The following is a 23,808-nucleotide window of genomic DNA, read 5'->3' as shown; positions in this document are numbered from 1 at the left end:
AAATGCTTTCTCAATAATGCTAGAGAAGTGTAATAATCTTAATATTCTCCTTTCCTGTTTTTATTTTCAGAGAAAGCTTGTCGCATTTATGTACTTCAACAGGTCAAATAGATCTGGCATTTAAAAGCTGTTTAGTATTTTAAAAGAGCATACAACATCTTAGGAAGTGCTTCTCTTTAACATTTAAAACTAATCATTGCTGTTGTGTCTGAGTCTCTCCTAATGCCTTATGTATATATTGTTTCTTTTTGCATAATTTAGTAACCTTTATGTTGCCAAAATTCAACTAAACAGCTTTACTTACAATACAGAATTTAGAAGAATAAGTTGAAAATGTTTGTTTTGTCAACACTGGAAATAGAATTAATTTCTTGAAGTAAACTGCAGAGCTAAAATCAAAATTATGCTAAGCCCAGCAGTAAGTGATATACAACCCTGTTGACCAGAACTTGAAGGATATGTAGCACATAAATAGCACTAAACTTTCTTAAAACTAATCTCTAGTTGTGAAAATAACAGGAAACACACTGTCCTGTATGATATATGAAAAAATACAGAATAAAATCATTTTCATCCAACAGTAGATGGAGTTAAATACATTTGGCAGTTGTTTTTAAGGAGGTTATTTAGCCAGAAAAGAACTAGCAGTAATAATAGTTGGTTCTCTTTCTCTTCATTTAGCAGGTACTGTTGCATTCACTATATTCCAAGTCTACTTCAGGCATTCAGTGCAATTATTTTTAGTATCTGATGCTCCTGTTTGAAAATAGACTGTGTCAACATTTTCACCCTTATGCGTCTGAGTTGATGGCAGGCTGCCAGGGAGGGAAATTGAGACAAATCCTTCAAGCAGACAGTCTTCAATCCTGGTTTCTGAAGAGCCAAGGAAGACAATAAAGAGCTGCCAGTCATTTGAGTACCAGGAGATCTTTTGCATAGTGTCAGGCTGCACTGGTAACCTGTGAAAAACTGCACACGAGGCAGCAGGGCTTGCTGATTCTGTGCAAGGTGTGCTTTCCAGCTAACTTCTTGGCTACAGTCTTCTACTGGATTACAAAGAGTTTCACTGAGCACCACATCCAGGGAAGAGTAAGCAGTAGCTATTGGGTAGACAGTAAAGGGCAGCATACTGGGATAAAAAGACCAAGGCAGGACCACTTTCTTCTAGCTGCAGTGAGCTGTTAGCTCCACTCACCTCGTCTTGTGGAACGTCAACTGAAGTTGAACAATAAGTCCAAGTAGTAGAAACTAGGAGCTTGGTATTTCTTCAGTTTTAATTTCCATCAATATGTGATCATTGTTACCTAAAAAAAAAAATCTGTTGGAGGTGGAGCTTGCACAACAAAACAATTTAATATTCCATACTATTAATTCAATAATATTAAATTTGTATTTCAATTTTCTTTATATGCCTTAAAATATTTCTCTGTATGCCTTAAAAGGATTCATGAGCAGACATAGGAGCTGGTATTTACATCACAAATATAACCTGGTTTTAATAGTTACTACAGTGAACTTCATGATGGGTAAACATGAAAGGGCACAGCTTCTGTCATAGATCTTATGCAAGAAAAAGTCAAAAGTGACAGTGTTGAGGAGAAGAAATAAACTTGAACTTTGAAATCCTTTTGAAATCAGCACCTCAAATGTATTTAAATACTTAAATTTGATGATTTTACCTAAACACCTTTGTGTTCTGGGCCTCTGAGACTCACTCAGTGTTTTGGAGGAGTTCTGTGGCAGACAGGGAATTGGAGGCAAGTCTGTCAAGTCCTAAACTGAAATACCATCTGCTGACCTGTGTCTTAAATGCTAGGGTTTTGAGTTCTCTTTCCAACCGTGTCTTCATATAAAGGGTGAGAACAAATGCGACTCGTTTACTTCCAAACAGTGAAGAATATGAATCAATCTCTCTGTACCTGGGTCATGGAACATTAACTCTTTTTACATATTAACTCACACTAATGTGAACTGCATTATTCCTCTAATGTGTGCTTTATTAGTTAGACAGTCAATTAAGAATTTAAATGACAAACATGTAAGCAATTGCACTGTGCTCAAGGACTGTATCTTCCAAGAAATTCTTTTCTATTACATTGGATAAATTATCCTTAATTATGAAGTAGGTAATGCAGCATTTGTAATAATCTGTATTCCAAGCAAGTTTGAAATACTGTAAAAGATCTTGTGATTACGGTTAGTGTTTTATTGCAGTAGTGTAAAACTGGTGCATAAGAATTACCTAAACCACTTTTATTAGCATTCAATTTCATTTTCCCATTCTCCTCAAGACCATTTAAAATAAAGAGCATAACAGAAAAGTGATCTATTAAGTGTGAATACCTCTGTATGCCCTGTTACACAGTATTCCTGCTATTTTCTTCTTGATGATCCAAGCCCTGGCAGGATTATATTTACTCACTGTAAGCCATTAAAGGTCCAGCAGAGCATGAAACCAGATGCTTCATTTAAGCTTATTTTTGAAACTTAGTGGGCTTGGGGAGCTGAACGTCTGTCTGCACCCACCGGAGTCTGAGGCAGAGCTGAGCAGCCTGTCAGCTGTGGAGGCAAGGTGGCTTAAGCTGTCCTCTGCCCCATCTGCTTTGCTCCACCTTCTTTTGCTGCATCTACACCCTAGTGCTGAATTTCACCTGTCCTGCTCATCCTACAAATTTAAATTCTGAAGTGGGCTTCCAGCTTGCCATGTTGTCTCCATTGTTGGAAAGTTGGGTTTTTTTTTAGGATTGGAAGATGTGATATAATTTAAAATACTACTTATTCATAGGTAAGAGAAGGACAAAGAAATGTTAAGCAATAAAATAACTTATTAAAACATTTTTTTTCTTATTTTTAAATGCTTTGAATGCAGAAGTTCATACAGCTTTTGGAAGATAAAGCCCGTAGAATATCCTTAGTTTTCTACTCTAGTGTAAACAGTGTTTTTCCCTGCTTCATTTATGTGTGGATTTGTTGCTTGTAGTTTTTGTGACTTAGCTAATTCACTCTGGTTCCCAGAAACCACCTTCTTCCCATCTATGAACTGCTTGTTGATGATTATTAACTTGTTTTATGACTTTTTTTTCCTGTCCATTTCTTTTTCCAGTTCACTTTTGCTGACTAAAATACACTGGTATGACAGAGTGGACAGTGGACTGCCCAAAACCCAGAATGTTAAAAAAGTTTTTAAAAAAATCCCTTCTTTGGCTTTTTATTTCCTGAGATGACTGGTTCAGGAATTGATGACTTAACAGCTTGTTTCTGCAGTAATTCTTGTTCTCCTAATACAAGTTCTGTTCTTGCTTTCAAGTCATTATCCTGTAGGTGTGATTTCACAATCTGCTAAGGAGGGGGCAGGGGTGGGAGAGGAGAAGGGAAGGCTGAGGTGCTGTTGGACACAGTGCTGCTCTGCCTTGGTTGACTCTGGCTGTGTTCTTCCTGCAACTTTCCACGTTAGGAGGCAAGTCTGCATAGCCCCAGTTAGCTGGAGGAGTTCAGCAGTGCATCAGCAGTGTGTGCCACCGTTCAGAGCTGGAGTGGTTGGAGGGACAATCTCAGAGTCCTCTTTCCATCTGCACTGTAGAAAGAGCCATGGGAGGTGAAAAAGGCAGATACTGAAAAAGGAACTTGCTTATTTAATCACTTAAATAACTAGAATAGTAGCACTTCAGGAGTAACTTTGGAAGTGTAGTAATTACATCTTTCACTGTAGCTATTTTAAAATAATTTCTTGTGCAGTTTTTATTTGGGGATATTCTGCAATAACTACTACTGGCCAGTTTTCCTGTATAGACAAGTCTACACATATTTGACAACAATTTTTGAAAAGTTTGGAGGTAAATGGGATTTGTTTCCTGCCTAACATGTTTAAAAATTCTATTACATAAACATAGACTGTGGTTTCAAAGCAAGCTATAATTTGTCTTTCAAGACTTTATATATTTTGGGAACTAGGGTTGTCTGTAGTTGAAAAATCTTTCTCTTCTAGGGAAATATTTAAATTTTCTATGCAATAAACAGGTTAATGGTTATGAGAAAGGATACAGAGATAAACTAAAAAATAAGTTTGTACTAACTTGGTAACTGCAAAATTGATTCATTGATACTGTTCATTGTAAATGTAATTTACATTGCTGACTGTTGGATTTTGGTGTTGCTTAAATGTATCTTTCTAAGAGTCTGTTTTGATTTTTAATAGTTGAAAGAAAGTCACACTGATGTGCATTCTGTTATACTAGGTTTTTTTTTTAAGATTAAACAGATCTTTTATGGTTGCTTTGAAAGTTGCTTTTCTTCCTCTCTTTAAAGCCAGATGCTAGGAAGAAAATATACGTCCAAACTCAAGGTGAGAGTTTTGAAATACTGACCAAGGCATTCCATTTATTTGAGGCATGTGTTTGATACCTGTGTGTTTATGTATCTACCTTCTTTGCCCTGGAAGGATTTTGCTGAAATGGGTATGTGGTTTGAAGTCCTGGCTCCATTGAAGTTGAGCTTTTTGCCATTGACATTAATTGAGGCAGTATCTCACTCTCTTCGCCTAAATTTTCAACTGTTTTTTTCTCATATGCTTTACAGTAGGAACCTGAAAGATAAGGTAACATCTAAGGTAACACTGAGCTTTCTCCAAAGCATACAGAACTTTTGATGCTGAATAGTTATGCTCTGAAACTCCAAATTCCTTTAAATGCTTTGAGTTCCCAGCATGATGACGCACAAAAAGTATCTAATACAAAGTATATAATTTTTGTGAGTAGTCTGGGGAGCACTCATCTCAGCATTTTAGATGTGATTACTTAAGCTGCAGCCCCTGATTTTATTTCTCTAAAAATAACTGTCTACAGATTCCTGAACTCATTCCAATTTCACTTTCAAAAAAATAGAATAATTTTCAAAACTGCTATATTGAAATAACTCATTGTGAAATCTCTTTAGCCCATGTTTAGTTTATGTTTAAACCCCTTGTAAGGTAATAAGTTAACTAAGAGATTAAATAAATTAATAAAACAGTTTAGTAAAATAATCTTTAACATAACGCAAAAGAAGATTTTATATTCAGTTTAGATTAATATTTAATTCTGATATAGATTTAATGTACTTTCTTTGCTTTATGTTAAGGACTTGGGTCTCAGCTGACCTCTGTCTGTTTTGGAATAATATGCTCCCTCAGATAGTATTATCTCATATTTAGATTTTAAAAGGCCAAATTCAGAGTAATGTCAGTTAGCTTAATTCCCAGGGCTGCCATAAAAAAGTTCATACACTGTGTGACTGTCAAAATTTTTGATTGAATTTCAGTCTGATGGCTACAGAACGATTATGCAGACAGCCTGACATTGTTGGGCTGAGAAAAGCTGGGATGGGACCAGCTGTGTATGGAATTCAGTGTCCTTGACAGAAATACTCTTTGCTGAGGGCAAGACTTCAAGATCCAGAGTTCACCCATCCAGGGACCAATCAAACTCATTGTGTTTCTGTTTTTTCAACTCAGGAATTAAGACTACGCCTAGTGAAACATTTGACTGGGATAGATTTCTACAAAATGCAGGTAAAACTCACTTTTTTTTCTGCGTTCACTATATTTGTTCTTGATAGATGTCAATGATGAAATAAATTTAGAATGTGGAGTTTAGCTGATTGTATAATAAAATTACTTAATGATAGGAAAAATTAAAAACTCTCATATTAGATTCAGGCAGAATATTGATCAGATTAGTCTGGTTATTAGATTATTAAACTACCCAGACTGCCTCCAGATTTCTGGTCTGCCCATGGCTGAAGTGCACCTAAGATAAATGGCTGTGATGGATGGGTCAATGTCCCTGAGAAGGTAAGTAGACCAATACCTGTGCTTTACAGCTGTGTGATAGAAACTGTGGTTGTCTTCTGCAGAAGAGCAAGTGAGGGAAGAGGTGGTGAAGAAGGGAACTACATGTTGATGTTTTATATGTTCTTGATCTACAGCCTGTCTCTATTTTTGTCAAAGTAATGCCATGTTAGGGAGATGACCTAATTTAAAGTCACCTGATCTTGGCAGCGCTCTAATTGCTCCTGTTGTCTTTCCCCAAAAGAAGAATTCATAGGCATTTAACTGTGGTAAAAATATTTCAATATTTTCTTCATCAATCTGATCTCTGATCGCACAGCCATTCCCTCGGTTACAAATGAGTCCTCACTAGTCAGTGCCTTTATCACATCAGTAAATGTGTGCCATTATTCAAAACTGGTGTCCAATTTTAAATTGAGCATTGTGAGGTTATTTTGTTCCCAGTAAATCACAGCACACAAGCACAGCTCTGCTAAGTAATAATTTTCTGAAGTGAAATGATTTGTCACTTGCTAGCACAGCCTTAGTGTTGATTTGATCTCACATCCAACCATTTTATGATTAAAAGAGCAGTCAACAGATTGAGGAGGGGGAAGCTCCCCCTAAAGTGCATTTCATCTAATATATTAGAGGCGGGTTTTTTCCTAATGTGTGCTAATCCAAAAGTGCAACATAATTCATAACATACATGAAAAGCAAACTAAAATCTGACTCCAACATCTGTGCCTGTTAAATACGGACTTGAAAACTGGCATCAGATTGTTCAGTATTGTTTTTTTTATGGCTGTTTCATCTCCTTTATCTCATCACTCTCGTCTCTACGTCCATCTCTGGTGGCAGCCTGCAATTTCCATGTCTTTTAATATTGCACATGGAGGCTGGGTTTTGTCTGTACCTTTACGCTTACCACAGACTAATTAGGACTTCCCACGGAATTGCTTTTCTGGGGATTTGCAGCTTCAAAGTGTTTAAAATTCTACTAAACTTGGAGCAATCAGTAGAAAACGATCAAAAATAGAAGGCAGTTTTGCTCAGAAGAATATGATTTTGATGGTGTAGGCTTGCACAATGAGGTGCACTTAAAAAGATCCCTAGATTCTATAAAGATAAAGCTGTCCAATCTTGCTCACCTCTTGCTATTTATGAATTTTTTTTAAAAGACTTTTTTCATTAAGTTCCATTCCTTATCTAAAGAAATGTAATGACTTTTGTGGGAAATACTTCTCCAGATAACTCTTGCCTATATCTTTAGCAGTATCCTTGAACATTTGTCAAATTCAGGATTCCCAGGGCTGAATGTAAAGAAACAGCACGTGCCCTATAATGCAAATTAGAATACATTTGAAGCATCACTGTTAAACATCCTTGGTGATTAGGCCACACATGGTCAAGTTATTCCTTGAAATGAAGTAGGCTCTTCAGAATATTTCAAGACATTTGATCGTAGAACAGACTTCTTATGAATATTCTTTGGACTGATATTTTTTGTAAGTCAAAGAAAAGCCTTAACATTTGACTCATGTTAAAGATAACACCAGTATGTAGACTCTTTAAATCAGTGTAATGGCTCCAAAAAAAATTTAATGATAGATTTAAATGAATGGCAGAATGCATCAAATGCATTTTACTGTGAGAAGACTTCCCCTATCCTCAGTCCCAAATAGTGAATGGTACTAAACCAGAAGTTCAGGAGTCCCTGCTTTTTGTACATTTCATTTGATAGTTTGGGTCACCAACATCAATAGCAATTGCCTAATACAAACTGAAGGAGGTTTTTGTTGTTATTATGTGTGCTATACACTCTCAGTATATGAATAGTGGAGTTAGTATTTTTTTCATAATCCCAGCAGCAGACTGGAGAGTTGTAGGGCTGATGTTTGTGTAGCGTTAGTGTGCTAGCTTCTAGCTGCAGTATTTTCAGTGGCTGGCTGTTAAAACATTTCTTGACAAAAATCTTAAAAAAAAAAAAAGCAGCTTTTAAAGTTAATTTGCATTCTGGTTAACAGTCAGCTTCAGAGAATTTGTCTTAGTGGATGAGAGACTGTAAGCAACAGTAGTCAAATCAAAAAGCTCAACTGAGTGCAGATTTCAACACAGACTTCAAGGAGACACTGTTTGCAGTATAGTTAGCAGCTCAGACTATTTGGGGAAGCATTACAGCCTGTGCCAGCCTGGAGGTCAGCCCAGATGATCAAAATGTTTTCCTCTGGCCTTATAACACAGGAATCAATATAGAGCGTAATCAGTTTTGTTAGCAGTTTTAGCTGCCTTTCTATAGACTTGAGAGAGACGAAGTTCAGACTTTTGCTGTAAATTGATTGACAGCAAATGACAAGACAGTCTAAGTAAATGCAAAAACTAAGACTGATCTTCTATTAACAACATAACTCAAGGATGGAGCTCAGCTACTTAAGATCACAGGCAGGCTTGATGTCACCATACTGTGATGAAAGGCTGCTTTTGATTTCAGTGGAACGTGGCTGAAGCTTGTGAGATGTAAACCCTAATAAACACTTACATATCATGTGAATAGAAGCTGTAGATAACTTACAAAGTCTATACTAATGAACTGAGAAAGTTTGTTTCCCAATAGACAAGACTGAAAACTAGTTCCCTGGAAGATCACATAGAAACATAGGCTCAGATGTTTATTGCACCATCAAATAAAATATGCAATCTGTTTCTCTAGTTTGCTTTCACTACTCTCAGATAATTTCTGCTTTATAGCATGGCTATTTTCAGAGCTTGAAAAGTTTACATAACCTGCCATGACACAGGGTTTTACAGAGACATATTTTCCTGAAGCTATGCTGGAAAAAAAAGACCCACATTAAATAGTAAAAGTTTGTGCAGATACATAGCTGGCCATCAAAATAATGATATGATAGCAGCAGTAATCTGTCTTCCTCAACAGATCAGAAAGCTTAGAGCTTTTTTTTTGTTGTCTGATCTGTTAGAAATAATGAAAAATGTACAAAAAGGATTGCTGGAGAATTTTGCAGTCTAATTTTTCTGGATTAGTAGCCTGGCCCTGGAAGATAGCAGGTTTGTTTAACTTCTGTTCTCCTCACAAACATATCACCAATTCTAGCAATTATTCACTGCTGAATGTGAAGAGCAGTATAAACACTTTGGATATAGTTACTACCTCTACTTCCCCATAATTTCTAAGAAACAAATAGCTTTGTAAAATGAAAGCTCAGCTTCATAAAACATTAATAAGTGTTTGAGATCTGCAGGTGGTTAAGTATGTTGTATCAGAAATAGATGCCAGAGTTGGACAAATTTATCTGTGTATCAAACTCAAGAAAATAAAATAACCATTTTAGAAACTGAAATCTTAGCAAAAAAAACTTTCCTTTTCTAGGAAATCAGTTAATACTTTCAGAGGCACAGGAGATGAGTAGATGAACAGTTTTCAGAAGGAGTGAAAGACCTGCTGTGGTTCCAAGTGAACAGAATGGAAAATGGGAGAGCTTGTTCACCCTCACCATCTCATCATGGGTTAGCTTTTGTTTCTGAACAAAACCCAGACTGGATGACTAAGCCCAAATTCTGTGGACATGGTATTGTTCTCTAAATACAACTATGACCTTGAAATTGGGGGTTAGAAAAATTAATCTCGAAATATTTTCTCAACCTTGGCCTAATATTAATAAGAAATGTTTTGACTGCAGACTGTTTTTTATGTTACTGGGCAATCTTTGTATCCTAAATGATAGCCTGTGAGCCCAATATTGATATACTTGATAAAATACACTTAACCTCTAGTACAAATTGGATTTTAAGCTGTAAAGGCACGAACACGTTTTAAGAGCTTTTGCATTGCTGTTGGTGCAGGTCCAAAATAATAACTTCAAATGAAAAATCACATCATTCCTTTTTATATTTTTCTGCTTTGTAGAGATCTCAAAAACACCATTCAAAAGCACAGCAAAGAGTTGTAAATAAGAAAAATATTTTTATTTTCTGCATTTGAGCAAGTGGTGAAAAAATTGCTTACTTTAGGTGTTCTCAAACTTCATCTTTACCTCTCAGCAAGCTAATGCTTGATATTACTCATTCACTTAGAGGCCTACAGCTTTTCAGTAAGATTAAAGATTTGCAGTACTATATTTATTTTTACTGTACATCTACAAGTACCTAGAGGGATGGAGTTAAATGAATCTGTTCTTTCAAAATCTGTTTAGATAACACTACTTGCCTTTTTTTAGAAAAACAACATCCTTACTAATGCTTCAGAAATTATTTAGGCTTTTGTGTTAGCTGTCTCTGTTCATGTTTTGTTATCCTGGTGTCTAGGTATGGGTTTTTATAAAGACTGAGGTGTAAATTATCATAGTGTGTCATAATAGTAAAATATGTGACAAACCATTACACAGCTTCAGATAAAGAACAAACCAGGAGCCAATGAATTCTTAAATAATAACTGCTTATTTCCAGTGTTGCATTATTGAGAATATTTTCCACTTTTAATATACTCCATTCTTTTATTGTCTAGCAACTGAAGACTTCAAAACACTTTACCAAATGTTAAGCCCAGTGCCATTGCTTCATGTCAAGCAATTATTAAACCTGCTTGTAGATGAATGGCTTAGTCTAGATGAATATGTTTAAATTTGACAAAATTTCTCTAGGCCATGCCATGGCTCAGAATCACAGCCAGCAGCAGAACATGAATCTTGGGTATTAATCACATTTCATCTATTAGCCAGTGTATTTTGTGCCAGGTTCCAATACTATGAACAAATACACTGGCACAGCAGCTGGATACACTTTTGATCATGCAACTTCACTCTGAAATTTTAAGAGCCAATGCTACATTGCTGTGTTTCAGTTTGGAGCAGTATAATACCACCTCTGCTCCACTGTGAAAAAAAGAGTTGCATGACTGTGGGAGTTCCATGTCAGTCTTAATCTTCCACTATGCCTCTCTCATTTCAGCTTACCTGCAGTTTGTTTGTTACCGTCCCTGCAGTCCTGTGTGGCAGATCAGTAAAGAATGACATCAAGCTGATGAGAGGAATGAGTTTTCATAATCCTATCAATCACAGTTCTTGTTTTGACCTCTCACATATTGCTAAATGGGTGACCTGTTAAGCAGGCTCAAGGCTGGCTGTGGCCAATGTGCAGCTGGTTCTTTAGATAAAGCCACAGTAACAAATCAGACTACAGCCATAGAGAAATCCTGACAACACATGTTTAAAGGAGCATCTCTTCCTGACATTAGACAATTACTTTTGACAGTGAAGGAGACATTGATTACAGTGGCAAGACTTGACTTGCATTTATTGTATGGTGATTCTGAAGGCTGGCTGGCAAACATGTACCACGCAGTCTTTTCTTTATTGCCACTAATTATGTACAGATCCTTTGTGTTTTCTTTGTGAAGCAAGCAGAAGGATGCATGAGCTAAGAGATAGTGAAGCACAGTGTGCTGTTTCAAATCTTTGCTTTTGTAACACTAGCAGGCATGGGGAGAAAATTTGCTTGTGTAACACGATCAGGAATGGGGAAAAAAGACACAAACATTTTTTTGTTGTTTGGGTGTTCACAAGTCACTCAAACAAGACAGTGCCACAGTGAATGTGTCAAAAGAGCAAATCAGTTGATGGTGCCAGACTGATGTGTTTCCATTTTCGAAGAGAATCACACAAGGCAGTGGTATCTTATTCCAGATTAAGTAGCCTGTCTGGGAAAGACAGAATGGTAGGAAAAATTCACCTACTGAAAGCCACGCTCAAGCTCAAGGAAAAGGAAAAAATATCTTCTTTCAAATAGCAGTTTTCAGCCCACTGATGGCTATAGCTGGAAAAGGCAGCTATTGCAGTTATTCTCTTAATGTGTTCCCCCTTTCAGTGTTCTGGTGAGGACAAAGCATACTAAAATGATTGCTTGCTTGTACAAATGGCTGCATTTAGGGGTTTGCTTTTTTTTTACCACAGCAGGGGTGCTAGCAAGGCTTGAGAAAGCAACAGGTGGGAAAACCACTGATGATGTTCATCATCTTGATGTGAGAATGTAACCATTTTCAGTGAATGAGCAGAAATCTAATAAGATACACAACTGCTGAAGAAGGTCTGATCTTAAGTAGACCTAGAATGAGTAAACTCCCAGAACTAAACAGTGGCAGTGATATGCTGTTGCACTCTTCCCAGGAATGTCTTTATGTGCTTTTAAGTGGATTGAGTGAGGAAAGTCTGCCTGTAAAAATGAACAAGGTGATGACCAAGATCTACAGCATACAATAAAATAAAACTACATCTGATTCTTACTTCATTAAATTGAATGGCAGAGACAAATCCTTTCTTGACTAGCCTTTCTGTGGCAGTTTTTAGAAATGCCATCTAGGATTCAGCCTCTAGTCCAATGTGCCCAATAGCTGCTACTTCAGAGAAAAGTGCATGAAGTGTCATGATAGACAAGTAGGGCATTGTAAAGATGGATGAAGGGCATAGTCTGCAGTGAGAGTTCAAGCTTGTGAATGTCTTTTCAGAATCATAAAGGTCAAATAAGTGGGCTATTTTTATTAATAAATATTATTTTAGGTAATTTTACTAGTGAAATAGACTGTTACTGATGAGATTCTTGGGAGAAGTACATTTGAATTCTACAGGAAGTGAATGGCAGAATCCAAATTACACAGTACAATTCCTGTCTGTGGAGCCAGGTCCCTGGTTCTCTTTGGGGTTAAGGTTTTCATACAGGGAGCAGGATGGCAGTCAGGACTGCACAGCAGCAGTCTGTTAGGGCTTTTCATTGTCAGAGCACTTGAAACCCTTCTCTAATAAATTGAAAACTATAAGATAGAAACAAAAAGATGTTAAGAGATAAAAAGAAGCACTTCTTCTAAGCATAGTTAATGTTGATTAGGGTACAGATTGCAATGATTCTATACTCGCTACCTGAGAAAAAGACCTGGTTGCTCTCTGACCTTTCAGCACTAACTTTAAGTTTGCTTCAAACTAGCCAAAGCTGAACACTGATATGTGGGAATTCATAATTTAAAATGGAAATTTGTACCTTATGGATAGTTAAAATGCAATCTGATTTTTCCTGACACTTTCTAGTAATTTGTTTTGTGTGAGTTTATGTCATGGATTGAAACCACTGCTGCATATCTTAAAAACAAACAGTATTGATGGCCCATTGCACCAGAAGAATGGCTTTTTCAATCCAAATGTTTGTGTACTATGAATTGCAAGTTATTTCTTGGTCCAATAATCAGTAAAATATTACTTACTGAGACTGTTGCAGCCTCTCTTGACAGCTCAAGCTGTTTAAGTTAAATGAAACAGACTCAATAATGAACCCTGTGACAGGAAGCATTTAAAAGTCCCTGAACTGGGTTTTAATTTTAAAAGCAATAGCACTTGAGTATGTTGTGAGTCACCACTTGTTTAATTCTCCCCTTCCCACAAAACAGAGGTTTGATGCAGAGCTCTTGTTAATCCATTTCCTTGGCAGGAGAGAAGATACTCCTGCCCTCTTTCTTCCAGGGCCTGGGGCAGACCCTGCAGTTACATTGTACAACACGTGAGGAACCTTAAGCAGAGTTTGTGTGATCTTAAATTACTTAGGTTGCAGTGGTTCAGAGGTGCCCCACAAGCAGCTGAGTTGTTCCAGCAACTGGTGAAGAATGGAAGGGGAAGGGAGGAGGTGGCCTCAGGGAGGGAGCTCTGCAGTGTTCAGCAGCAGCACATCCCTGTGCCACCACAGCTGTCCTGCTGCCTTCCTCTGCTCATCATAAATCCCTCAGGCAGTCACTCTGACCGTGCAGCAAAGCCCTCCTGGGATCTGGGTGACATAGCCCCAGTGTGGGACTCGGGCACTGATGTCCCACAAACAGCCAGCTGCTGAAGAGCAGCACCTGGATGCTCCTTGTTGAGCTGCCTAGTGCTAGGTAACACGCCATCCATCCTTGCCATGAGCTCAATAAATAGCTGATCTGAAGGGCAACAAACTGATTTGTTCAGTCCAGTAAATCAAACATCAACACTTCAACCCCTCTAGTGTTTATTAAATTATGTTGTCGTTAGGTGTGTTCACTCAATAATTTGTGAATATTTTATCACAAACACATTTTACCAAAGTTCATCACATAGTGACCCTTCTCCAGAAGTATGTTCTGAATTAATTGTGTTGTCATAGAGCCAATGGCAACTGCAATATTAGATCTTCTTTTTCTAATGTAGCCTGCAAAATTATTTCTATGGGTTGTTGCTGTGTATTTGTAAGAGAAATTTTCAATGGTAAAAAATCCTGTGGTGAGATTTTTTTCCCAAATTATTTCTCATTTGTGTTTCTTAGCAATAAGAGTAAAATTAATGCTTTGCAATAATTTAACTTCTAGCTAACTATTCAACTAGGCAGTGCTGGCATCTTAGGGACAGATAACTGTAGGACATTTACCTGATCCTTTAAAGCAAAAAGTATCAGATCAAGAGCTCTAATCCCTACAGCTACTGCTTAACTAACCCTCTTGAGCTGAGTTACTATATGGATACAGATTCATTCTTCTTATGGGTAGAAATACTGAGAAACACACTGATCTGTGTAGTTGCCTAGTCAGTCAAAACCAGCTTCTGTTCAAGAATACTGGCCACTGGATTTTTCTCCACATCCTGCCCATTCCCTGCCTCAGGAAATAAACACCTGTTCCCTGTAAAATGATGTGTATGAATAAATTCTCTCTCAGTTGATTTGAGGATTGATGCAAGGAGTAAAGGAACAATAATGATAATTTTTCGGAATCTACCCTGTTACTGCTTTTACCACTGTATGTGCTCATTCATGAAATAATTTGGGAGTGTTCAGCTTTTCTATCTGCATTCAGACTTTGAAAATTGTTTGTTACAGACATTCCTACAGATACAGCCAGTTTACATATGTTTCTTTTGGTATGTGGACTTCGAAGAGTCAAAGACCCCCTGTACTTAGTAGATGCATTTTCAGGTAGGTCCCTGCTATTTGAATACCCTGGTTTTGTCCCTGGGTTCAGATGCATTCCTTTTAACGTTTCTAAGTGTGCCATAAGCTGTTCTATTCATTGCAGAAAACTTCTTAATGTATTTACATTTAAAAAGAGAATTGCTCATGTAACCATTGATCTGTTCAAGACATTATTTCTGTACTGTGTCTTTTCCAGCCAGCTGGGAATAAGAGAGCATCAAAGCAATATTTGATGATTTTACTTGCTGGGAAAACTATTTTGCTGTTACATGCAATATTAATGGAAGACAAAAAAAAAAAGTTCACCTACTTCAAAATACCTTTTTTATCTTATTGTCCTGTGGCTGTTACACTGATTTGCATGTGTACTAATTAATATCATTGAAGTTACTAGCAAATTTTACCACCCACTGTTAGGGCTCAACACTGTAAACGAGGCTGAAGCTTTCTCATAGTCCCAGAGGTCAACGTTTTACCAGGTTCTGTTTGTGTCTGTGAGGGGTTCAGGTATTCCGAGTTGGAAATTTAGCTTCCACTAATCAGCTTACTTTTATAAGCCTTTACCACCTTGTGATGCCCAGTAACAAATATGGTTTATTAAAGTCAAGTAACTTCTTCTATTCTGATATTGAAATAGCAGCAGATTTCTCTTGTGCATATAACTGAGTACTAATTACAGTGGTTGCAGTTGCTTCCACATGTTTCTCCACACAGGAAAAAAAATTAGAATAATTTTGTCTTAGTGGCCAGAGTCACTGCCATTATATAGAACATTGTTCTCTGGAGATGATTCAAAATTAATATCTGAGCTTAGTTAAATAACCCTTGAATCATAAGAGATTGCACAAAGCAGAAATTCTAAATGCTAACTTTCAGATATGCTAATCATTTGAATTCTGGGGAGTAATGTGAGGGCTGAGCATGAAATCTGGTACATATTCAGTCTTTTAAGTAGTAATACAATATTTGCCTAATTGATTTTTATTCATGCAGCTATTTACATTGACTTTAGAGAAATAATTAAATTAGTCATTTTGCTTAATAAAAAAGATGTTCTCTTCTGTTTTAGAATGGCACAGAAAGGATCCCCGTGTGCATCTGGGCATAATTGGACCTGCAGTAAGTTGCTGTTGTAGTTTTCTATTTTATGTCTATGTATATTCCGCAATATTTCCCTTTACTGGCATCCAAGACACTGCAATAATTCTTTCCAAACTGAACCCAAGTCAGAGGACTTCTGTCCACTACAGAGGTAAGAAGGTACAAACCTCACAGTCAAGAGGTTTTCCTAAGAGGCTGAGCACTGAGGTAGCCCAGCTCTATTCAGCTAGGTTTTTATTAATGCAAACTGATATCAGTAACACTAAACCAGTTTACAGCAGCTGTAAATTTACTGATTTTTTTGTTTTGTTTTGTTTAGAAGGCTTGGGCTAGTTTTATAAAGGGCATTTGCAGCTGGATTGCTATAATTTTATGTCTAGCTCAAGCACATGACTTGGTAATGCTATTTATTATGATCTCTTAGAACAAAACATTTGGCGTTTCATTTGACTACAGAAAGAACTTTTGAAGATATAAAGAATCAAAATATTTGGATTCTAATATTGGCTTCTGTTTTCATACATGTGGAATAGTACAAAATTTTCTGGAGAATCAGAAAAGTACTAAAAATGTGAAATCTTGCAAATACAATATTAGAAATGCCTATTTCGAGATGAATAATTTATAAATGAGCCTATCAAGTATTTTGAAAGGCAACAGTTGCCAGAAGAATCTTTTTAGCAGGTCTTGTTAATGAGGATTTTTAATACTGTGAAGGTGATATCAGATGCTCATTATCCCTGTTCTTACATCTCTTGTTCACGTGGAGGACTGTGTCTTTGTTCCATTCCATTTAGATTCTGATGCCATTTCTGGTAGTCTCAATTTGTACACAATTAACAGGTATCAGCAGGTGCAAAGTGATGTTAGGTTTCTGTCTGACACCAGACAGTAAGGACAGAGCTTGAGCTGACAAAATTGGTGCAGTCTGTTTGGCCTTTAGAATCTGAGTGCTCTAATGCCTGGGATACAGGTATCTGAGAGGGAAGGTGGTGTTGACTGAAAGAAATAAAATCAGAAACTGAATTGTTCTTATATGGCCACAGATTCAGCTTAGAGCTGGTATTGTGACTTTCAAATAAATTATATAAAAGTGTAGTAAAAGTGTTGGCCAATATTAATGTGAGATTTCAGGTTTTCCTCCTAAGTCATAAAGGTCCTATTTAACAAATTTGGAGGCTACAACTTCTCTTTATTCACAGCATGTCAATCAGTTCAATGGCAGCTTTTCTGTGATTGCCAACCCTCCTGAAATAAAATGTAGTTGTTTTGCTGTCTCATAATCTTGTCAGGAGTTTCTCAGCAATGGTTTGCTTTTCCTGAAGCACCAGCTCCTGAAAGAGTTTAAAATCAAAACTATCACAGTCATTATTATGAAATAATCTTTTTCTAGTTGTGCAGAAAGGTTTGAAAATGTAGGATTAGGAAGCATGAGGATTAACAAGAAAAACTATTGAATCTTCCCAAGCCCACCCCATCATTTTTAAGTCAAGTAGCAGGATTATACTCCAGGAAAGAGTTGCATAATTTTTCTGCCAGTCCTTTTTTTTTCCCCTAATGGTCTCTTAAAACTTAGTTTGAGTATCCACCATTGTTTCCAGGTATTTCCACTTTGAGATCTGTCTGATTTCACCTGCATAAAGCTGAAGCCTTTAGAAAGGACCCGTCCTTGAACATCCAAATGCTCTTATGATTTCTGTTAAGTACGATGCTGAGAAAGTGCAAAGCACAATGTTTCTTTTCAGAACCATGAGAGAAAGATAAATATTACCCAACTCTCAGTCTAACCAATACCCAACCTAAATATTTGCTAGCACAGTATTTGCTGTGGGTCAGATCCTTGACAGTAGTGACTGCACTGTAAATTGGAGTTTTGAGAAGGAAGTGAGTTGTGCTACGTGTATATCCAGAGCAGCAGAAGTCTTGGAAAGGCAGCCTGTGGCCTGGATCTAACCACTGGAAAAGGTAGGAGGAGGCAGCTGTATCATATGAAACAAACTCTTACTGATGGTAAAAGGCTACTAAAAGCTTCACTGTTTCATCTGGGTAATGTATTCATGTCCCTCTGTAAGTCTCATCTCTGATTCATCTTCACATGAGCCTGAAAACTTGCAGGCAGTCTGGTTTATAGTGAAATAAATTGAATCCGAATGGGCAAATAACCATTTTTCTGTTTTCTCATTCACTTTTGTTCTTTGTACATTTTGGAGCTGAGGATATTATTTTTAAAAGCTGTTTTTACATTTTTATTTTATCTGCATTGTTTTTCCATGCTAATACACAAAACGATATGGAAGTGAACTGGTGTGGAAGGCAAATCTAGAGCAGGTGTAATGAAGCTGTGCTTTAGAATGATAAGATGCATTTGCTGCCTCCAGTGAGGATTTTAAAGATTTTAGTTGTCTTTTTAAATGTGCTTCACTTTTTCATAAGCTAACGTCTTTACAGTGAACTACCAGAAATAACCCTGTGGCAGTGCAGAGGTGGGATCAAGGACTGAACCTCCTTAAAACATTGAAAAACATATTTTTCCTGCAGTGTTAAAATACTGCTAAAGGCTGAAAATAAATCTCAGCTCTATTGGTATTTAGCTGTAATTTCCTTATTCACGTTACTTCTCAAACCACAAAACCCATAAGAAAATCAGTGCCATTAGCTGTGAAGCAGGTCATGTTTATAGTGAATATTTAAAACCCCACACATTAAGAGTTTATTCATTAAGACTATTAAGAACAAAGGCCCACGCAGTTTTCTGCTTTGCTTCTGTAAGATTATAATCTCCCCCCTGAATTTGCTATGTGTGATTGTCTCAAGTGGTGCAATCTAAGTAATGTTACAGGCTTGGGTCCTGCATGATGTAAAATGTTTAGCATTTGTCTCCTCTTCCAGGTTTCCTTTTGTTCATTTCTGTGATGAAATCTGAAACAAGAGCTGATTTTCAAGGCCTCTGTATTCCAAGAATAGAAGTTTATGAAACTTTTTAAAAGTTAAGGCCACAAAACTTGTTTTCAGCTTTTGGGTAGCCTCTTGAAGCCCACTTTGTTCTCTCTGTGTAATTCTTAACTGTTCTTGCAGAGAGTACAGGATATTGCTGTGTTTGTAATGATGCTATTTCCCATTGACAGATATTTTTCCTCCATCTAGCTTCTTTCCATGCCTGTTGTGACAGTTTTAGTTTAATAACTGCCTCCACAGATAATTAGGAAAATCAGACAGGAGATAAAAATACAATTTCAAATTCTTTAATCTGCTGGGGAATATGAAATTCTGCCAGCCACATCCTGATTAAGTATCCTACTCACGGAGGTATTTTTTAAAAGGTAAGAGCTACTGCTACCATTAAGCTGACAACTCTTCTAACCCTTTGTCTGGTTATTCTTCAGGAAAAAATCCTTGAAAAATGAAACTTTAGTTAGAAATGGTGAAATGAGCTGTTTCTATATTTCTTAAAAAGATTATCTTTTTTCCTTTTAGACGTGAACTTTTGTTAATTTATATCCTAGCTGCCAAATTGTTTCACCTGAATTAAAACTGAGTTTTTTACAAATTGTTGATTGTCCCAAGTTGCAGTAGTAGAGCTACACATTAAGCCAGCAGACATTGAATTTCCTCAAATACATGGAAAATATGATGTAGAATGGCTGTGTTTAGCATGTTTGCAAGGATCTTCTATTTCTGGTGCATTTGCTGGTGCACATTTCTGGTGCAGGCAGATGGTGTTGCATTGCAGGCTACAGCTGGTTGTCAGTTGTAGGGGAAGCTTGGTCTTGCTGAGCCTATTCAACAATCCATGAGATAGAAATTGTAATGTGGGGTCACCTGCTGCCGTGAGTAAAGCTGATTCCTGTCAGAGTGATGCTGGCAAAACCTCACAAACCTGAGCAATTGAGCCAGTTCTTCCTACCCATATTGAATATGCTTGGAGATAGAGCTTTGCACTCTGATACTCTGAGTGATATTCTGCCAGAAGTTTAAATGTACTAAGACCTGGTTTTCCTTACAAAGTCTAGAGGGCCAGAGTAGCCCCAGCATTATAATGAAGATGTTTCTGGATCAGTGTTTCTGTCAGAGTTAATTTTTCTATGACAGCAATTTAATATAGTGCGTTTATAGAAGATTTCCTAGATTTTGATCATGGTAGGCCCTGTGCTTAACAGGCACCTTCATCTTTGTGCAGCGTTTGATCTGTGACTTTCTGCGCTGTCAAACATGTCTCAGATGTTTCTTTGCCTGTCAGCAGAGTAGAACTTCCTTAATAGCATATCTGGTCCTCTTAAGGTGTGGTTTCCTACTATGTGCCCACTCCCCTTTCCATGTGTCATCTTGTCTCATCTGTTCTGATGGAAACTATTCATACAATGTGAACTGCTTTCCTTTGATCCCTGTTAAACTGATGAAATTTGCAGCTCTCTGAAGATGCTTCCTCTGGATGGATGATTTATTTTAAAAAAGATGATAGGTAACTAATGGTTGTATTTGCCTGCTGTGTTGATAGTTAACAAAATAAAATGCGGTAGCACTCTACCTGTAGAAGAACTAGATCATGGAGACAAGTGGAGTGGAAGTAACTTCTCTTTTCAGTCACTTTTTCTGAGGCTGTGCTGGGTTCCTAGGCACCCTGCCATAGGCAGTTGGCTTTGGAAGCATCCACGTCTTTAAGTACATTCCTAACTTACTGAACAGCTTATGTTGTATCTAATTTCTGTTATATTGAGCCTGTGGTTAGATAACTGTGCCCCCTCAAGTTCCTAAATGTAGCTCAGGGGGATCACTTCTCCAAGTTATTGCTACACCCATCCTGAAAGTAATATTTTAACTGAATTCTATATCCAGGCCAGGCTTCTTGGAATACCTACCAGTAGAAGAATACAGCTTGAAGGATTGTTCTGTTTATGAGGCAGATGGCAATTTCTTGGCTTCCACAGAAGTAGATAGCACAGAAATTAATATCTTACAAATTTTATGAGTCAGGCTGTAGTTTTTCCTCTTTCTTCTAAAGGTAGAAGAGCAAAAGACCATATCCCAGTGCTCATTAAATCACTTGCAAGTACTCCATTGATTTTAATGGAAATGGAGTATAGTTCCCCATGAGAGGAACTCAGCATCAAAATAGTACTTTGGGGAAAGAGCTGAAGTTGTATTTATATAGAAATGGCAATTGTGGAGTTCGGTATGAAATATCCAAGGGACCTGTGACATGACATCCTGGTTTAGTGTATGGATCTGCATCACACTCTTGTCACCAGGATCAGATAGTGCTTCAGGAAAGGGCACTTGATTTTCCCTCCCCTCCTGTTACCAAAAATACCTTCTTAAGCAGCCGTGCAAGCCTTGCATTCTGCAGGAATTCATTCCTTAGTGCAAAAGTGATACATTTGAATCTTTTAATTTATGAAGCTCTGTTTTCATGAAATAATTATTCTTGTGTTCAAAGTACACAGTCATAGTTATAAAATAAACTCTGCGTTTTTTCCAGAAGTGTTTTCTAAACTGCTTTGTGTTTCTCATAATGTGAAAAAGATAACCTACCCTAAAATATTAACATGCATTAAAAAAATAAGCCATGCTCCTAGTACTTACAACTGCTGCATGCTGTGCAAGCTATCATAAATTTATCAAGTATAGTCAGCCAGTCAGGCTTATACAAAAAAAATCTAATTCTGTTCTTCATGTCTAGTGAAGGATTTCCAATTTATCTTTATTTCTTTTAAAGAAAGAATGTTAAATGAAAATAGCAGACATAGTTAAGCTTTGTAAATAAACCTGCTGGAGTCAACTGCCCAGCTTATACAACTTTTTAATAACTCTAGCATGCTTCCATGTTAGACTATTGCTAAGTCTAGAGCTATAGACTATAGTCACTCACCAGAGCACTTGGCTGAAGAGTCAAACGTAACCACCAAGTTACAGATCTGTGGTATGATTTTAAAGCTCAGCACATTCATAGATTTGAATATTTTAGTAAAAAAGGTGCTGATTTTGGGGGGGATGAGAAGGGGGATGTCAAACATATGCTGCAGTGCTGGAGCGGTGCCGTGTAGCTGACTGTCTCTGCCTTTCTAGGTGGATCCAGTTTTCACAAGTGAAGTTCAGGAAAAAGTTAAAAGGTAAGCAGTGAATGGTAAGTCTTCTATCTGCTCCAAAGGAAAGCAGTTGGCTGACCAGCTTTTTAAATCCTGTGTGTAAATGCTCTTTTATTCATAGAAATTAACATGCACAATTCTCTCTGTGACTAACAAATGTGGTCTGATTGTTCTCAGACTAGGTATTCTACACATTTTAAATTTTGGAATAACCAGTAAATCTCTTCATGTCTTGTTTTATATCACATCTGGTTTAGTGTGATTGATATTTTTTATTCCTTTGGGTCTTTTAATTCTTTCTTTCATCCTGGCTTCTGCAGCATTTTGCATGCTTGCTGGTGGTGGCTAAATGAGTAGATGGACAAGATAACCCTGTGTAGCTTTTTTCTGTCTCTAGTTTATATGCTTCTCAATTGAAGGATATAAATGTTAGAGAAACAAGATTTTTTTGTGTGTGTCTGCAGAACCTAGAATTGTCTGACTTGAACAGAACAACCATGTTATCTCTGATTGATAATATCTGATAATAAAATCTGCATAAAATATGAGTTTTGCAATTCCATTTCTGGAGGAAAAGATATTGGGTTTTGTTTTCTGTCAGGTTGTTTATGGGAAGCATGACTCCTTTATTCATGTATTTATACTCCAGTTGATACAGTTATTTATCTCTACTGAAGCTGGATGATACTGCACAGCCAGAGAAGCAATGTTTAACAAAGTCTCGTTATCAGGGAGCTGGTGTGAAATGCACTTCTGTTTCCATCTGACCTGGTGATCTCATGTTGATGTTAAAGAGAAAGAAGCAGGCTCATCAAGCAGAGGAGATGCTGGCTTTTCAAAAGTGATCACCAGTCTTAAAGATTTCGTTCACTTCAACTGAGACTGAAGAACTAATTATGCTATTTTTCCACCCTTCACCCTTGATTTGATTGAACTTGATTAATCTGAGGGAGATGAGGACAGTAGAAATGTAACCAGTCAGAACAGGAGAGTGCTTATGATATAAGAGGAAGCAGAAGAGATCTTTTAGAACCATATTGTATCATGTGAAAAGTCAGCATCTCCTGCATTGACCATTCTGATGAAGGTGCTCCATTTCCCTAACTGCTTAAAATGTGTGTTTTTCATAAATCTCTGCATGTGTCCTCCCTACGTTACACAAATTCTTTAAGGGGAAGTTGCACCCCTACCCACTGAACTCAGCTCCTTCAGTTGTGAGAGTGACTGTGGTTGGGAGAGCATGGTGTGATCAGCTATACAACACCACAACAACAGGCAGTGAAGTGGCAGGTAGCAATGTATCCTGTAGTGAGTTCATAACCCCAGTTACAGGCACAAAGGCAACCAAAACACACCATTGTCTTGCCCGTGGGCAAGCGACTGTTAACATCAGAACTGTTCCTGAATTGCTCTGACCACCTTCCACCGATGCCCTGAGTTTTAGGAAGAATTGTTAGAGCACATTCTTAGGAGGTGTCCCATTTGTCTGCATTTTGTTTCTAGGGCACCTGGAGTACACTTATTAGAGGAGGTGCCCCAGGATGATCTCCATGCTGCTGTGAGGAGGTGCTTTGCTGTGGTGAACAGCTCCGTTTCCGAGGGGATGTCTGCTGCAGTTCTGGAGGTAATTGCATCGCAGGGGTGAGGTGTTTCACTGGGGTTACAGTGAGCCTGCAATCACCTTTTAGCACTGCAAATGCCTGTCAGCATGTCAAAGCTAGCGAAGACAAGATATTTTGTTTTGCAAGTGTTCTTCCCTTGGACTGACAGGAGTTTTTTTATGCTTTGTCTGTATTTAGTTTTCAGAGGACAGAATGTAATTTTATCGACCCTGTTGTGTTAACAATA

The 23,808-nt window shown here is 37.4% G+C and overlaps 1 protein-coding gene across 1 annotated transcript in view; it reads left to right on the top strand.

The window, feature by feature from the left end:
* Positions 1-23,584, top strand: part of GLT1D1 (glycosyltransferase 1 domain containing 1) — a gene marked incomplete at both ends in the record, with an annotated part of 31,345 nt that extends 7,761 nt beyond the window's left edge. Inside the window, 6 exons of the mRNA XM_008949501.1 lie at positions 4,306-4,342; positions 5,489-5,545; positions 14,684-14,779; positions 15,846-15,895; positions 21,941-21,984; positions 23,464-23,584. Coding sequence (XP_008947749.1) covers positions 4,306-4,342; positions 5,489-5,545; positions 14,684-14,779; positions 15,846-15,895; positions 21,941-21,984; positions 23,464-23,584 — 405 coding nt within the window. The remainder of the gene's footprint in view (positions 1-4,305; positions 4,343-5,488; positions 5,546-14,683; positions 14,780-15,845; positions 15,896-21,940; positions 21,985-23,463) is intronic.
* Between the last annotated feature and the right edge of the window lie 224 nt (positions 23,585-23,808).

This window comes from Merops nubicus, unplaced genomic scaffold (assembly GCF_000691845.1).
Source record: "Merops nubicus isolate BGI_N331 unplaced genomic scaffold, ASM69184v1 scaffold16521, whole genome shotgun sequence".
NCBI lineage: Eukaryota > Metazoa > Chordata > Aves > Coraciiformes > Meropidae > Merops > Merops nubicus.
This window is presented reverse-complemented; position numbering and strand designations above follow the sequence as displayed.